The sequence below is a fragment of the Taudactylus pleione genome, unplaced genomic scaffold, assembly GCF_031769625.1.
Source record: "Taudactylus pleione unplaced genomic scaffold, aTauple2 ptg001056l, whole genome shotgun sequence".
Lineage (NCBI taxonomy): Eukaryota > Metazoa > Chordata > Amphibia > Anura > Myobatrachidae > Taudactylus > Taudactylus pleione.
Window position 1 is genome coordinate 2,058,765 of NW_028285457.1, and position 18,195 is coordinate 2,076,959.

Genomic DNA, 18,195 nt, shown 5'->3' on the forward strand with positions numbered 1-18,195 from the left:
GAGAGGAGATACTGGGTCACTGGGGTTACTAAGTGTAAGAGAGGAGATACCGGGTCACTAGGGTTACTAGGGGGTGATAAAGGAGACACCGGGTCACTGGGGTTACTAGGGGGTGATAGAGGAGACATCGGGTCACTGGGGTTACTAGGGGGTGATAGAGGAGACACCGGGTCACAGGGGTTACTAGGGGTGAGAGAGGAGATACCGGGTCACTGGGGTTACTAGGGGTGAGAGAGGAGATACTGGGTCACTGGGGTTACTAGGGGTGAGAGAGGAGACACCGGGTCACTGGGGTTACTTGGTGTAAGAGAGGAGATACCGGGTCACTGGGGTTACTAGGTGTAAGAGAGGAGATACTGGGTCACTGGGGTTACTAGGTGTAAGAGAGGAGATACCGGGTTACTAGGGGTGAGAGAGGAGATACCGGGTCACTGGGGTTACTAGGGGATGAGAGAGGAGATACCGAGTCACTGTGGTTACTAGGGGTGAGAGAGGAGATACTGGGTCACTGGGGTTACTAGGTGTTAGAGAGGAGATACTGGGTCACTGGGGTTACTAGGTGTAAGAGAGGAGATACTGGGTCACTGGGGTTACTAGGTGTAAGAGAGGAGATACCGGGTCACTGGGGTTACTAGGGGTGAGAGGAGATACTGGGTCACTGGGGTTACTAGGTGTAAGAGAGGAGATACTGGGTCACTGGGGTTACTAGGTGGTGATAGAGGAGACACCGGGTCACTAGGGTTACTAGGGGGTGATAAAGGAGACACCGGGTCACTGGGGTTACTAGGGGTGAGAGAGGAGATACCGGGTCACTGGGGTTACTAGGGGGTAATAGAGAGGAGACCCCGGGTCACTGGGGTTACTAGGGGTGAGAGAGGAGACACCGATTCACTGGGGTTTCTAGCGGTGAGAGAGGAGATACTGGGTCACTGGGGTTACTAGGGGGTGATAGAGGAAACACCTGGTCACTGGGGTTACTAGGGGTGAGAGAGGAGATACTGGGTCACTGGGGTTACTAGGTGTGAGAGAGGAGATACTGGGCCACTGGGGTTACTAGGTGTGATAGAGGAGATACTGGGTCACTGGGGTTACTAGGGGTGAGAGAGGAGATACCGGGTCACTGCGGTTACTAGGGGGTGATAGAGGAGATACTGGGTCACTGGGGTTACTAGGGGTGAGAGAGGAGACACCGGGTCACTGGGGTTACTTGGTGTAAGAGAGGAGATACCGGGTCACTGGGGTTACTAGGTGTAAGAGAGGAGATACTGGGTCACTGGGGTTACTAGGTGTAAGAGAGGAGATACCGGGTCACTGGGGTTACTAGGGGTGAGAGAGGAGATATTGGGTCACTGGGGTTACTAGGGGATGAGAGAGGAGATACCGAGTCACTGTGGTTACTAGGGGTGAGAGAGGAGATACTGGGTCACTGGGGTTACTAGGTGTTAGAGAGGAGATACTGGGTCACTGGGGTTACTAGGTGTAAGAGAGGAGATACTGGGTCACTGGGGTTACTAGGTGTAAGAGAGGAGATACCGGGTCACTGGGGTTACTAGGGGTGAGAGAGGAGATACTGGGTCACTGGGGTTACTAGGTGTAAGAGAGGAGATACTGGGTCACTGGGGTTACTAGGTGGTGATAGAGGAGACACCGGGTCACTAGGGTTACTAGGGGGTGATAGAGGAGACACCGGGTCACTGGGGTTACTAGGGGTGAGAGAGGAGATACCGGGTCACTGGGGTTACTAGGGGGTAATAGAGAGGAGACCCCGGGTCACTGGGGTTACTAGGGGTGAGAGAGGAGACACCGATTCACTGGGGTTACTAGGGGTGAGAGAGGAGATACTGGGTCACTGGGGTTACTAGGGGGTGATAGAGGAAACACCTGGTCACTGGGGTTACTAGGGGTGAGAGAGGAGATACTGGGTCACTGGGGTTACTAGGTGTGAGAGAGGAGATACTGGGCCACTGGGGTTACTAGGTGTGATAGAGGAGATACTGGGTCACTGGGGTTACTAGGGGTGAGAGAGGAGATACTGGGTCACTGGGGTTACTAGGGGTGAGAGAGGAGATACTGGGTCACTGGAGTTACTAGGGGGTGATAGAGGAAACACCGGGTCACTGGGGTTACTAGGGGTGAGAGAGGAGATACTGGGTCACTGGGGTTACTAGGTGTGAGAGAGGAGATACCAGATCTCTGGGGTTACTAGGTGTGAGAGAGGAGAAACCGAGTAACTGGGGTTACTAGGTGTAAGAGAGGAGATACTGGGTCACTGGGGTTACTAGGGGCGAGAGAGGAAACACTGGGTCACTGGGGTTACTAGGGGATGAGAGAGGAGATACCGAGTCACTGGGGTTACTAGGGGTGAGAGAGGAGATACTGGGTCACTGGGTTTACTAGGGGGTGATAAAGGAAACACCGGGTCACTGGGGTTACTAGGGGTGAGAGAGGAGATACTGGGTCACTGGGGTTACTAGGGGTGAGAGAGGAGATACTGGGTCACTGGGGTTACTAGGGGGTGATAGAGGAAACACCTGGTCACTGGGGTTACTAGGGGTGAGAGAGGAGATACTGGGGTTACTAGGTGTAAGAGAGGAGATACTGGGTCACTGGGGTTACTAGGGGCGAGAGAGGAAACACTGCGTCACTGGTGTTACTAGGGGATGAGAGAGGAGATACCGAGTCACTGGGGTTACTAGGTGTGAGAGAGGAGACACCGGGTCACTGGGGTTACTAGGGGGTGATAGAGGAGATACCGGGTCACTGGGGTTACTAGGGGGTGATAGAGGAGATACCGGGTCTCTGGGGTTACTAGGGGGTGATAGAGGAGATACTTGGTCACTGGGGTTACTAGGGGTGAGAGAGGAGACACCGGGTCACTGGGGTTACTTGGTGTAAGAGAGGAGATACCGGGTCACTGGGGTTACTAGGTGTAAGAGAGGAGATACTGGGTCACTGGGGTTACTAGGTGTAAGAGAGGAGATACCGGGTCACTGGGGTTACTAGGGGTGAGAGAGGAGATACTGGGTCACTGGGGTTACTAGGGGATGAGAGAGGAGATACCGAGTCACTGGGGTTACTAGGGGTGAGAGAGGAGATACTGGGTCACTGGGGTTACTAGGTGTTAGAGAGGAGATACTGGGTCACTGGGGTTACTAGGTGTAAGAGAGGAGATACTGGGTCACTGGGGTTACTAGGTGTAAGAGAGGAGATACCGGGTCACTGGGGTTACTAGGGGTGAGAGAGGAGATACTGGGTCACTGGGGTTACTAGGTGTAAGAGAGGAGATACTGGGTCACTGGGGTTACTAGGTGGTGATAGAGGAAACACCGGGTCACTGGGGTTACTAGGGGGTGATAGAGGAGACACCGGGTCACTGGGGTTACTAGGGGTGAGAGAGGAGATACCGGGTCTCTGGGGTTACTAGGGGGTGATAGAGGAGACACCGGGTCACTAGGGTTACTAGGGGGTGATAGAGGAGACACCGGGTCACTGGGGTTACTAGGGGTGAGAGAGGAGATACCGGGTCACTGGGGTTACTAGGGGGTAATAGAGAGGAGACCCCTGGTCACTGGGGTTACTAGGGGTGAGAGAGGAGACACCGATTCACTGGGGTTACTAGGGGTGAGAGAGGAGATACTGGGTCACTGGGGTTACTAGGGGGTGATAGAGGAAACACCTGGTCACTGGGGTTACTAGGGGTGAGAGAGGAGATACTGGGTCACTGGGGTTACTAGGTGTGATAGAGGAGATACTGGGTCACTGGGGTTACTAGGGGTGAGAGAGGAGATACTGGGTCACTGGGGTTACTAGGGGTGAGAGAGGAGATACTGGGTCACTGGGGTTACTAGGGGTGAGAGAGGAGATACTGGGTCACTGGAGTTACTACGGGGTGATAGAGGAAACACCTGGTCACTGGGGTTACTAGGGGTGAGAGAGGAGATACTGGGTCTCTGGGGTTACTAGGTGTGAGAGAGGAGATACCGGATCTCTGGGGTTACTAGGTGTGAGAGAGGAGAAACCGAGTAACTGGGGTTACTAGGTGTAAGAGAGGAGATACTGGGTCACTGGGGTTACTAGGGGATGAGAGAGGAGATACCGAGTCACTGGGGTTACTAGGGGTGAGAGAGGAGATACTGGGTCGCTGGGGTTACTAGGTGTTAGAGAGGAGATACTGGGTCACTGGGGTTACTAGGTGTAAGAGAGGAGATACTGGGTCACTGGGGTTACTAGGTGTAAGAGAGGAGATACTGGGTCTCTGGGGTTACTAGGGGGTGATAAAGGAAACACCGGGTCACTGGGGTTACTAGGGGTGTAAGAGAGGAGATACTGTGTCACTGGGGTTACTAGGTGTTAGAGAGGAGATACCGGATCTCTGGGTTACTAGGGCTGCGAGAGAGGAGACACCGAGTCACTGGGGTTACTAGGGGTGTAAGAGAGGAGATACTGGGTCACTGGGGTTACTAGGTGTTAGAGAGGAGATACCGGATCTCTGGGGTTACTAGGGGGTGATAGAGGAGATACCGGGTCACTGGGGTTACTAGGGGGTGATAGAGGAGATACCGGGTCTCTGGGGTTACTAGGGGGTGATAGAGGAGATACCGGGTCTCTGGGGTTACTAGGGGGTGATAGAGGAGATACCGGGTCTCTGGGGTTACTAGGGTAGGCAGGTGTCGGGAGCATACACAGGTTGTAGAGGGGTGCTAGAATTTAGAGCGGGTGTTGCCAACCCATGAGGATGGTATAATTAGTACTTAGCAAGCCAGTGATCAGGACATACACTGGCTTGCTAAGTACTAAGTATGCTATACATACATAAGCCAAGACATACACTGTTAGGCCAAGTTTGGGAGACACTGCTCTACAGTATGGTATAGCCTATAGGGGAGAGAGTCTAAAAAACAAACTTTCTTTTATCAAACATATTTTTCTCATATACATGTAGTGATTGTGTGCTGAGATCCACACATACAGCTCTGTTCTGTCACTTACACTGCTATTGTGGTCATGATTACCATTGCTGACATAGCCAGGGGTTTCAGGGCACATTGTGGCATGGTGTAAGCACATAGTGGCACAGTGTAGGCACAAAGTGGCACAGTGTAGGCACATAGTGGCATGGTATAGGCACAGTTTAGGCACATAGTGGAGCTGTGTAGGCACATAGTGACATAGTGTAGGCACATAGTGGCACATAGTGACACAGTATAGGCACATAGTGGCACAGTGGCACGGTGTAGGCACATAGTGGCACAGTGGCACAGTGGAGGCACATAGTGGCACAGTGTAGTCATTCTGCCCTCCAGGAATGAATCTCTCTCACCTCCTCTCTCTTCTCACCCAGGAGTATGAAGGTGACAGGAACGAAGCTGGGGAAAGACACGGACACGGCAAAGCACGGCTGCCGAATGGAGACACGTATGAAGGAATGTATGAGAAGGGGAAGCGGCAGAGCAAGGTAACAATCACTGTGTGAGAAGCCCATGTACTGTTACGCCAGATGGCGCGGCAGGTCCTGTGGGGATTGGCACTGTTCATGGTCACCAGGTGCCAGGAGGAACAGGGGTGGGCAGCGGCGTCTCTCCTAGGACGGGTCAGTAAGGGCGTGTTCATGCAAATGCGGCTCATGGTAATCTGCAATCATTTACATATACGCCTGCGGGGGAGTATCCTTTGCTCCTGCCAGAATGACGGCTTGTCATAAACTATGCTGCCAGTGCGGAGCCGGGCGCATTCTATGCTGTACACGGCAAAACGTATGAGCGCATTCAATGCTGTACACGGCAATGCATATGAGCGCATTCTATGCTGTACACGGCAATGCGTATGAGCGCATTCTATGCTGTACACGGCAATGCGTATGAGCGCATTCTATGCTGTACACGGCATTGTGTATGAGTGCATTCTATGCTGTACATGGCATTGTGTATGAGCGCATTCTATGCTGTACACAGCAATGCGTATGAGCGCATTCTATGCTGTACACGGCAATGCATATGAGCGCATTCTATGCTGTACACGTCATTGCGTATGAGCGCATTCTATGCTGTACACGTCAATGCGTATGAGCGCATTCTATGCTGTACACGGCAATGCGTATGAGCGCATTCTATGCTGTACACGGCAATGCGTATGAGCGCATTCTATGCTGTACACGGCATTGTGTATGAGCGCATTCTATGCTGTACATGGCATTGTGAATAAGCGCATTCTATGCTGTACACGGCAATGCGTATGAGCGCATTCTATGCTGTACACGGCAATGCGTATGAGCGCATTCTATGCTGTACACGGCAATGCCTATGAGCGCATTCTACGCTGTAAACGGCATTGCGTATGAGCGCCTTCTATGCTGTACACGGCAATGCGTATGAGCGCCTTCTATGCTGTACACGGCAATGCGTATGACCGCATTCTATGCTGTACACGACTTTGCGTATGAGCGCATTCTATGCTGTACATGGCATTGCGTATGAGCGCATTCTATGCTGTACATGGCATTGCGTATGAGCGCATTCTATGCTGTACACGGCATTGCGTATAAGCGCATTCTATGCTGTACACGACATTGCGTATGAGCGCATTCTATGCTGTACACGGCAATGCGTATGAGCGCAGATATACAGCTATCATAAGCACATTTTCTATGGCTGATTTGCGACCATTTTGTTGCCATCCCCGCATCATTGTGCACGCCGGGCGCGATTCTGATGTGTACGGTATTGCGCAGCCGCAGGAAAGCACAAGAGAGCGCTGTGCAATACCGTACAACTCACATGCAAATGCAGAAGTTGGCGTCTGTAGGAAATAGACGCCTCCTGTATACATCTGCGATCCCAGTGCTGCATCCAAAGACGCACTCCAGATCACCATCATGATCATCGATTGCGATGGTCGCAGCCCTAGGCCAGTCTCTGTACGCCTACAAAATGGGGGCAGTACACCCCCGTTTTGTAGAACGTCCTGGTCTCTGTCCCCCAAACACGGCAGCATGAGGAATCTGCGAGCGATCACCATACACCGCAGCATGAGGAGACTGCGAGCGATCACCAAACACGGCAGCATGAGGAGACTGCGAGCGATCACCAAACACTGCAGCATGAGGAATCTGCGAGCGATCACCATACACCGCAGCATGAGGAGACTGCGAGCGATCACCAAACACGGCAGCATGAGGAGACTGCGAGCGATCACCAAACACGGCAGCATGAGGAGACTGCGAGCGATCACCAAACACCGCAGCATGAGGAGACTGCGAGCGATCACCAAACACCGCAGCATGAGGAGACTGCGAGCGATCACCAAACACGGCAGCATGAGGAGACTGCGAGCGATCACCAAACACCGCAGCATGAGGAATCTGCGAGCGATCACCATACACTGCAGCATGAGGAGACTGCGAGCGATCACCAAACACGGCAGCATGAGGAATCTGCGAGCAATCACCAAACACGGCAGCATGAGGAGACTGCGAGCGATCACCAAACACCGTAGCATGAGGAGACTGCGAGCGATCACCAAACATGGCAGCATGAGGAGACTGCGAGCGATCACGCAGGACCCGATCTGCACAGGCTGATCCCGTCATATCCGCATTGTTACCGACACGTGATCCTGAGCTATGTGTAGATATGGACACCCCTCTTATCTCCTATCACATCCGTGTATTACAGCCCCCCGAGCTGTGTCGCCCCCTGAGTGAATGTGGCAGTGATGTACATGTGTATCATATATAGTCACTGGGTCTGTGTCTGCTCATTGCTGGGGTGATGAGCTTCATGGAGGACCTCAGAGTAACACCTCCTATTGCTCCATAGCCAAAGACAGTAAATGTCAGGATAACTAATGCTAATGCTAATATTTGGTGTTGACAGGGAACGTACCGATTCAAAAATGGCTCCCGCTACATAGGAGAGTATTACCAGAACCTGAAGCACGGGGTCGGGACCTTTATGTACCCAGATGGATCTAAGTACGAAGGTAATAGCGGAAGATACTCGGGTGCTGGTTCCTCCCCACCTCACAGATGCCGTCGCTGGTTTCCCAGACACTGATGTCACTTTCTTGTCACATTTCTCTCTCAAGGTGACTGGGTTGATGACCAACGACAAGGACAGGGGGTTTACACGTACCCCAATAGAGACACCTACAGCGGAGACTGGCTCGCTCATCAAAGGTATTTAGAAAAAAAAAAATTTTTTTAGGTGATTGCTCAACATTGTACCCTGTAGCATTGTATCCAGTAACATTGTTTCCTCTAACATTGTAACCTGTAGCATTGTATCCAGTAACATTGTCTCCTCTAACCTTGTATCCAGTAACATTGTTTCCTCTAACATTGTACCCTGTAGCATTGTATCCAGTAACATTATTTCCTCTAACATTGTTTCCTCTAACATTGTTTCCTCTAACATTGTACCCTGTAACATTATTTCCTCTAACATTGTTTCCTCTAACATTGTTTCCTCTAACATTGTACCCTGTAGCATTGTATCCACTAACATTGTTTCCTCTAACATTGTACCCTGTAACATTGTACCCTGTAACATTGTATCCACTAACATTGTTTCCTCTAACATTGTTTCCTCTAACATTGTATCCAGTAACATTGTTTCCTCTAACATTGTATCCAGTAACATTGTCTCCTCTAACATTGTACCCTGTAGCATTGTATCCAGTAACATTGTTTCCTCTAACATTGTACCCTGTAGCATTGTATCCAGTAACATTGTTTCCTCTAACATTGTACCCTGTAGCATTGTATCCAGTAACATTGTACCCTGTAGCATTGTATCCAGTAACATTGTTTCCTCTAACATTGTACCCTGTAGCATTGTATCCAGTAACATTGTACCCTGTAGCATTGTATCCAGTAACATTGTCTCCTCTAACATTGTACCCTGTAGCATTGTATCCAGTAACATTGTTTCCTCTAACATTGTTTCCTCTAACATTGTTTCCTCTAACATTGTACCCTGTAGCATTGTATCTAGTAACATTGGGCCTGATTCAGAGCCACTCGTAAGCGGCAGCTCGTTCGCTCCGAGCGATGTTTGCCCAACTGCGCATGCGTACGGATCGTTATACGCATGCGTGAACCAGTCAGTGCGGCCGAAATTCATGTGCTCGCAAAATAGCGAATGCCTGCTAATTTGAGTGACAGAATGAGGCGTATGTGGGTGGTAACAGGGGAAGGTGCTTGTAAACGGGGAGTGGAGATCCGATCGCAGGCGTGCTTAAAGGTCAAAACGGGCGTTTTATGGGTGTGCATATTTAAAACAGCAGCGTCATTGACCACGTCACTGGGTTTTTTTTAAGCCAGAACTGCTCGCATAATTGTGGTAGCAAAAACCAACCACAAGAATAGCGAGCAGCTCATACCCTGTTCGATGTACTCGATTAATCTAATAAATAGCGGACATGACGTAGGATGCGAGCGGACAGGGGGCGTAGCTTCCCAAAAAACGACCGCAAGTTTTGTGCGCTCGTTCAGACCTAGAGGCGTGAACAGACCGCAAACAGCGAACGGTTCATTTGAATAGCCACCCCTATTTTCTGGACGAGCGAGCGCAAATAGCGTCCGGCTCTGAATCAGGCCCCTTGTTTCCTCTAACATTGTACCCTGTAGCATTGTATCCAGTAACATTGTACCCTGTAGCATTGTTTCCTCTAACATTGTACCCTGTAGCATTGTATCCAGTAACATTGTTTCCTCTAACATTGTTTCCTCTAACATTGTACCCTGTAGCATTGTATCTAGTAACCTTGTTTCCTCTAACATTGTACCCTGTAGCATTGTATCCAGTAACATTGTACCCTGTAGCATTGTATCCAGTAACATTGTTTCCTCTAACATTGTAACCTGTAGCATTGTATCCAGTAACATTGTTTCCTCTAACATTGTACCCTGTAGCATTGTATCCAGTAACATTGTTTCCTCTAACATTTATGAATTCCTATTTAACCTCTATACAATAAAGTCGCTATTTAGCAATGCGATTAATGGGTGCCGGACCAAGAAACCCCTTAGTTTCTCGATAACCACAATGTACCTGCTTTGTACACTGGCCCAGTAGTTTGTACGGCCCCTTTAGGCACCTACCCAGTTTGCACTGAAGTTTCACAGACAGTAATCTCCACTATTTAGGCTTAACAGACAGTAGACTTAACAATCACACGTTTCAATTTACATACACCATTTCTGCGCAGAAAATAGAACCTTTTCCCTTAATATAGCAGTATGACACAGAGGTTTAACAAGCAATCACGCTATGCATACAATGACTGTTTGAACACGTGGCATCAATACAGGAAATATGCGTACGTTATTGTGCAACTTCCCCTTTTAACATGAAACTTTATCAACGAAGGAAAACAAACTTTTTCCTTCCTTGTCCCCGAATTCTAACCAGCGCTCCTTGAACTCACACAATAACGGATAGCGGTATCTCAGCATCGAGTGGTAGCAGGTTTTCGAAGGCAATGCGTTCTTTCCTGCGTATGGCGCTTCCACCCTTTGATGAGGGACAAATAACCGTGTGTTACCGTGTAACTTGGCAGCGTTAATTCAATATACGAGCCCCCAACTATGAATTCCTATTTAACCTCTATACAATAAAGTCGCTATTTAGCGTTGCGTACGCATATGAAATAATCACTTTCCAAACTTTGAGTGTGGTTCCAAAGCACAAAAGTTATTATTCACATAAAAAGCAGATAGTTACACGCCTTGATCTATATAACAATTAGCGCAAAGGTTATACAATATACAAGGTACAGTCGATACATACGCATGCGCTCTGGATCCAGATTTCCCGGCATCAACTATGAAACCTCCGCCAACAGAAAGAAAAGATGACTAACTACCAGATCCAGGGTGCTTGCATATGTACCCTTGCAGTAATAGGCAATACAATAGAACACGTTGGCATAATCCCATTGGTTCTTCCTCCTGGTTCTTCTGTTACGATACAGTTCATAGGTCAGTTTGTATTGTAATAGTTCAGCCTTCCATCAGCTCTTTGTGTGCGTTTTCCCGCCGAAGAAGAAGTCTAAACTGGCTAATAAACATTACATCACAGAGTACATTTCAATGCCTATCTCTCTATGCTCCATAATTCGCAGACGCATGTTGCGATCTTCTTGCCGATGGAACCGGAAATCTGCAAATAAACAGTGGTTTAGAATAGCACCAAACACGGTCTGCTTATCATGTAGTAAACCCTAGATATCAAAATACCTGCATATCACAATAGATTTGATAACATATAAAACCTTTAATATTAACCTTAATGCTAGGGAACCTTTTTGTGTAAGTATGCAATGTGTCAGTGTGGGGATATTAAAAAAAGACGCTAGTATGCATTGTGCGTCTACTTGTTTGTGGAGTACACCGTGGTACATGCTGTGCGGGGTTGTTCATATTATATGTAGTAATAAATGTACGTATTTGTGTAATGAGGACTTTTAACCTGGGGCAGTGGCAGACGCACAACGCTAATGATCATAACAGCGCCGTACACGGGGTATCGTACAGTCGCTACTGTGCATGGTGCGTTTTATGTGTAGAGTGCTTTACTAAACAGCGCAACTGTGCGCTGTGCATCTTGTATATTATATGTATGATTTAATGTGCGTATGGGGTATGGTAGGACTTTAACAATATGTAGTGGCACAATGCTAATAATAGCATATTAGCATCGCACACAATGGTTTCATGCTGACGACGCAAGATGGTGTCGTCAGGGGCAACATAAAATGGCGTCGTACAGATCCTAATTTTACAATTTTGGCCTCAGCCAATCATCCGGCTTCGACACATTGTACCCTGTAACATAGGCCTTGATTCAGAGCCGCTCGTAAGCGGCCGCTTGTTCGCTCCGAGCGATGTACGGGTTTTAGTACGCATGCGCGAACCAGTCAGTGCGGTCGAAAATTGTGTGCTCGCAAAATAGCGAATGCCTGATAATTTGAGTGACAGAATGAGGCGTTTGTGGGTGGTAACAGGGGAAGGTGCTTGAAAACGGGGAGTGGAGATCAGAACGCTGGCGTGCCTAAAGGTCAAAACGGGCGTTTTAAGGGTGTGCATAATTAACAAAGCAGCGTCATCGACCACGTCAGTTGGGTGTCTTATAGCCAGAACTGCTCGCATGATTGCGGTAGGAAAATGCAACCACAAGAATAGCGAGCAGTTCATTCGCCTTTCGATGTACTCGATTAATCTATTAAATAGCGGAGATGACGTATGATGCGAGCGGCCAGGGGGCGTTTTTTCAAAATTACGACCGCATGTTTTGTTCGCTCGTTCAAACATGGAGGCGTCAACAGACCGCAAAGAGCGAACGGTCAATTTAAATAGCCTGCCCCTTTTTATGAACGAGCGCAAATAGCGTCCGGCTCTGAATCAGACCCATTGTACCCTGTAACATTGTGTCTTCCAACACTGTATCCTGTAACGTTGTACCCTGTAATATTGTGTCCTCCAACATTTTACCCTATAACATTGTATCCTGAAATATTGTACCCTGCAACATTGTGTCCTCCAACATTTTACCCTGTAGCATTGTATCCAGTAACATTGTTTCCTCTAACATCGTACCCTGTAGCATTGTACCCTGTAATATTGTACCCTGTAACATTGTGTCCTCTAACATTGTACCCTTTAGCTTTGTATTCTGTAACATTGTGTCCTCTAACATTGTACCCTGTAATATTGTACCCTGTAGCATTGTATCCTGTAACATTGTACCCTGTAATATTGTGTCCTCTAACATTGTAGCCTGTAGCATTGTATCTTGTAATATTGTATCCTCCAACATTATACCCTTTGACATTGTGTCCTCCAACCACATTGTACCCTGTAACATTGTGTCCTCAAACCTTGTACCCTGTAACATTGTGTCCTCCAACCACATTGTACCCTGTAACATTGTGTCCTCCAACCACATTGTACCCTGTAACATTGTATCCTGTAATATTGTACCCTATAACATTGTATCCTGTAATATTGTACCCTATAACATTGTCCTCCAACATTGTACCCTGTAACATTGTGTCCTCCAACCACATTGTACCCTGTAACATTGTGTCCTCCAACCACATTGTACCCTGTAACATTGTATCCTGTAATATTGTACCCTATAACATTGTCCTCCAACATTGTACCCTGTAACATTGTGTCCTCCAACCACATTGTACCCTGTAACATTGTGTCCTCAATCCTTGTACCCTGTAACATTGTGTCCTCAAACCTTGTACCCTGTAACATTGTGTCCTCCAACATTGTACCCTGTAACATTGTGTCCTCCAACATTGTACCCTGTAACATTGTGTCCTCCAACCACATTGTACCCTGTAACATTGTGTCCTCCAACCTTGTACCCTGTAACATTGTGTCCTCCAACCACATTGTACCCTGGTCGGGTGAATGCAGGCGTGCCAGGGGCGGGCATACATTAGCCACTGTGTGGCTATAAGTGGCCATAGCGTGTGTGGCTGGCAGCAATTTCTGAGTAAGGTCAGTGCTTGTGGTAAGGTCAGTGCTTGTGCAAGTGTGCGAATGGGTCCGATGTTACTTTGTTATTGATTGTTTTGCTATGTTCCCCTAGTATACGGATGTGAGTAAGAGAACGTGGGCATCCTTATGTCAGGCTGTGATCGCAATGTGACTGCAAACATTTACATGTCACCGCTATTATTGGCAACTGCGCTGCCTATAAGCAGAATTGCGATCTGTAGTGAATCAGGCCCATAATCAGCGCCATTTCCCTGCATTGGGTATAAGGCACAATGATCCCTATGGCTACATGCATTTACCTAAGGCTTCTCGTGGCCAGTTCTATGGAACCACATGTAAAACACAATACATGAGCAAGCCCAGGAAAGTATCAGTGTGTTTTCTATACATATTATGCTGACGGGTATTTATCAAAGCTTGGAGATAAAATTGTGAGAGCTAAAGTACCAACCAATCAGCCTCTAACTTATATTATATAGCCAGTGTTTGAAAAATGACAGTTAGGAGCTGATGGGTTGGTTCTTTATCTTTCACAATTTAGGGGTCTATTTACTAAGCCTTGGATGCAGATAAAGTGAATGGAGTCTATGCATAAGGCAGTGACAAGTCCTGTTTAGCTGAATACAGGGATTTTTACTGCTTTCAGCGATTCATAGAGGGGTTACCCTGGAGCAGGGTCTTCCATCTCCTGCGGCACCCCCGCTTCGTGTATGAATCGCGTCATCATACTTTTGAATAGTGAGTGCAATTCATAAAGGAACGTAGAGCTCAGCTTTCTGTTCCCCTCCTGCAGTACAGATTTGCCATCTGAGGATGACGTAGTCTGTGCCACAAGCCAAATAGAGCAGAGAAATGGCGTACTGTCTGACTGGCACCAGGCGCTGGCTCCGCCCCCTTTTCCCAGCATCCATTGCAGCAGGTATGACCTGACCTGCTGCTCTCGGACGCCGGTGCATGCACAGTAAGAATACAGACATAGCGGGGGGAAATGGGCGTCCTTATGTTAGGATGCGATCGTAATTGAATGCAAACATTTAAAACGCACCACTGATATTAGCAACTGTGTTGCGAGCGTATAAGCAGAATAGCAATCTGTAGTGCATCAGGCCCATTGTACCCTGTAATATTGCGTCCTGTAATATTATTCCCTGTAACATTGTGTCCTCTTATATTGTACCCTGTGACATTGTACCCTGTAATATTGTACCCTGTGACATTGTACCCTGTAATATTGTGTCCTGTGACATTGTGTTCTCAACATTGTACCCTGTAATATTGTGTACTGTAATATTATTCCCTGTAACATTGTGTCCTCTTATATTGTACCCTGTGACATTGTACCCTGTAATATTGTACCCTGTGACATTGTGTTCTCAACATTGTACCCTGTGACATTGTACCCTGTAACATTGTGTTCTCAACATTGTACCCTGTAACATTGTATCCTGTAATATTGTACCCTGTAACATTGTATCCTGTGACATTGTGTTCTCAACATTGTACCCTGTGACATTGTACCCTGTAATATTGTACCCTGTAATATTGCATCCTGTAACATTGTACAGTGACATTCTATTCTCATCATTGTACCCTGTAACATTGTATCCTGTAACATTGTACAGTGACATTCTATTCTCATCATTGTACCCTGTAACATTGTATCCTGTAACATTGTACAGTGACATTCTATTCTCATCATTGTACCCTGTAACATTGTACCGTGTAATATTGTACCCTGTAACATTGTGTTCTCTTACATTGTACCCTGTGACATTGTGTCCTCTTACATTGTACCATGTAATATTGTACCCTGTGACATTGTGTCCTCTTACATTGTACCATGTAATATTGTACCCTGTAACATTGTGTCCTCTTACATTGTACGCTGTAGCATTGTGTCCTCAGGAGGTTGGCCCTATATTGTATACCTGGATAAATGTACATGTTATTTCACAAAGTGGATCCCTGCATTTTTAACGGATTTCTAAAGGCTTAGTGGACTTTATATCTGTTCTTCTTGAGGCTATTTTGCCCTATTCTATACTCGTTTTTATATATTTAAATTATTTTTGGCCATATTAAGTGGTTTTATTACATGTAAGGTGTAAAATATATTCTAACAATTATGTTATATTAAATGAATTTGTAACTTTTTACTATAGCTCTCCCTTGTATGTGTATTTTGTCTGCTGTATATTTAGTGTTTCCAGAACTTTTTTGGGAGCTGCAGTATGGGTAACAATTAATTAATATATATACATTTTTGTGCCTGATCTAGTTTTTTAGTTATATCAGTGTTCCAATTTCTCTATGTAATATTGTACCCTGTAACATTGTGTCCTCTTACATTGTACCCAGTGACATTGTATCCTGTAGTATTGTTCCCTGTAACATTGTGTCCTCTTACATTGTACCCAGTGACATTGTATCCTGTAGTATTGTTCCCTGTAACATTGTGTTCTCTTACATTATATAGTGACAATGTATTCTCATCATTTTACGCTGTAATATTGTATCCTGTGAAATTGTTCCTTGTAATATTGTACATTGTAACATTGTGTCCTTTTACATTGTATCCTGTAGTATTGTACCCTGTAACATTGTATCATCTTGCATTGTACCCTGTAACATTGTTCCCTGTAGCATTGTACATTGTAACATTGTATTAAAATATTGCACCGTAGTATTGTACCCCATTAGTGTTCACTTGGTGCCGGACCTAGACAACGGGCACTCTGGCATGTGCCCGAAAAGTGGGCATGGCCATGGAAAAGCTCTTGGGGGCGTGCCCAGCACTTACGGACATGCTGGGCTGCCCCCAAGCACTCATGTCTCTGTGAATAGATGCCAGGCGCATGCACCAGTGGCAATCGCTATACCACAATTTTCCACACCCGCTGGCTGTTTTAGCAGGGCGCCGCCAAGGGGGGCAGTGTGTATTCTGCCCTTTTGGATACGGAGAGGGCGCGGCGCCCCACTAAAACAGCCTAGCGGGAACGCTACCCTATTGCATTGTACCCTATAACACTGTTCCTTGTAGCATTGTACCCTGTAGTTCCCTGTAACATTGTACTTATAACATTGCACTGTAGTATTGTAGCCCTATAACATTGTACCCTGTAACATTGTACTGTTGCATTGTACCCTGTCACATTGTTTCTTGTAGCATTGTATCCTGTAACATTTCACTGTAGTATTATACCCTGTAACATTGTACTGTAGTATTATACCCTGAAACATTGTACTTTAGTATTACACTCTGTAACATTGTACCCGGTAACATTGTTCCTTGTAGCATTGTACCCTGTAACATTGTTCCTTGTAGCATTGTACCCTGTAACATTTCACTGTAGTATTATACTCTGTAACATTGTACCCTGTAACATTGTTCCTTGTAGCATTGTACCCTGTAACATTTCACTGTAGTATTATACCCTGTAACATTGTACTGTAGTATTATATCCTGTAACATTGTACTGTAGTGTTATACTCAACATTGTACCCTGTAATATTGGACCTCATTCAGACCCGCTCGCTAGATGCGATCGCTCGCATCCAGCGTATGCAAATTTGTCAAAGTGACGGCATGGGAAGCGGTCGCTCGCCAAGGCATAAGCACACCCACTTTGGCTGTGCGAGCGATCGCTCTGTGTATGCAGACACCCATTAGCGTATGTTGAGACGCCCACTAGCGCACGTCATCTCCAGGAAGTGTATTAAAACATTGGTACATCGAGCACCATCGGTAGCGATCGCAGCGCTTGTGGTTGCCTTACCCTGCCGCAAGCACTGCGAGGACTTCAGTGTAAGAAACAGGCATGTGACGTGTACTATGACGCTGCCTGTTAATTATGCACGCCTTAAAAACGGCGTTGAAACACCGAGGCACGCTTGCGTTCGCACCTCCACACCCCCGTTATTAGTGTCCTGCCCCTGTTACCACCCACAAACGGCCTCTCCTGTCACTCATGTCACTGGGCTGTCTTTGCTGAGCGAGCGGGCTGCGATCGCACAGTGTAGTTCGCGCACCATTGGGCCGCTTGCGAGCGCACAGCGCTAGCGAGCGGGCCTGAATGAGGTCCTTGTAGCATTGTACCCTGTAACATTTCACTGTAGTATTATACCCTGAAACATTGTACTTTAGTATTATACTCTGTAATATTGTACCCTGTAATATTGTTCCTTGTAGCATTGTACCCTGTAACATTGCACTGTAGTATTGTACCCTGTAATACTGTACTACAGTACTGTACTTTGTAAAATTGCACCCTGTAACATTGTACCCTGTGACATCGCACTGTAGCATTGCACCCTGTAACATTGTACCCTGTGACATCGCACTGTAGCATTGTAGCCTGTAACATTGCACCCTGTAACATTGTACCCTGTGACATCGCACTGTAGCATTGTAGCCTGTAACATTGTACCCTGTGACATCACACTGTAGCATTGCACCCTGTAACATTGTACCCTGTGACATCGCACTGTAGCATTGCACCCTGTAACATTGTACCCTGTGACATCGCACTGTAACATTGCACCCTGTAACATTGTACCCTGTAACATTGCACTGTAGCATTGTAGCCTGTAACATTGCACCCTGTAACATTGTACCCTGTGACATCGCACTGTAGCATTGTAGCCTGTAACATTGTACCCTGTGACATCACAATGTAGCATTG

General features: G+C 47.0%; 1 protein-coding gene across 1 annotated transcript in view; it reads left to right on the plus strand.

The window, feature by feature from the left end:
- LOC148453948 (radial spoke head 1 homolog) overlaps window positions 1–18,195 on the plus strand; it is a 41,408-nt gene that overhangs the window by 3,702 nt on the left and 19,511 nt on the right. Inside the window, exons 2-4 of the mRNA XM_088461461.1 lie at window positions 5,342–5,455; window positions 7,872–7,977; window positions 8,083–8,173. Coding sequence (XP_088317587.1) covers window positions 5,342–5,455; window positions 7,872–7,977; window positions 8,083–8,173 — 311 coding nt within the window. The remainder of the gene's footprint in view (window positions 1–5,341; window positions 5,456–7,871; window positions 7,978–8,082; window positions 8,174–18,195) is intronic.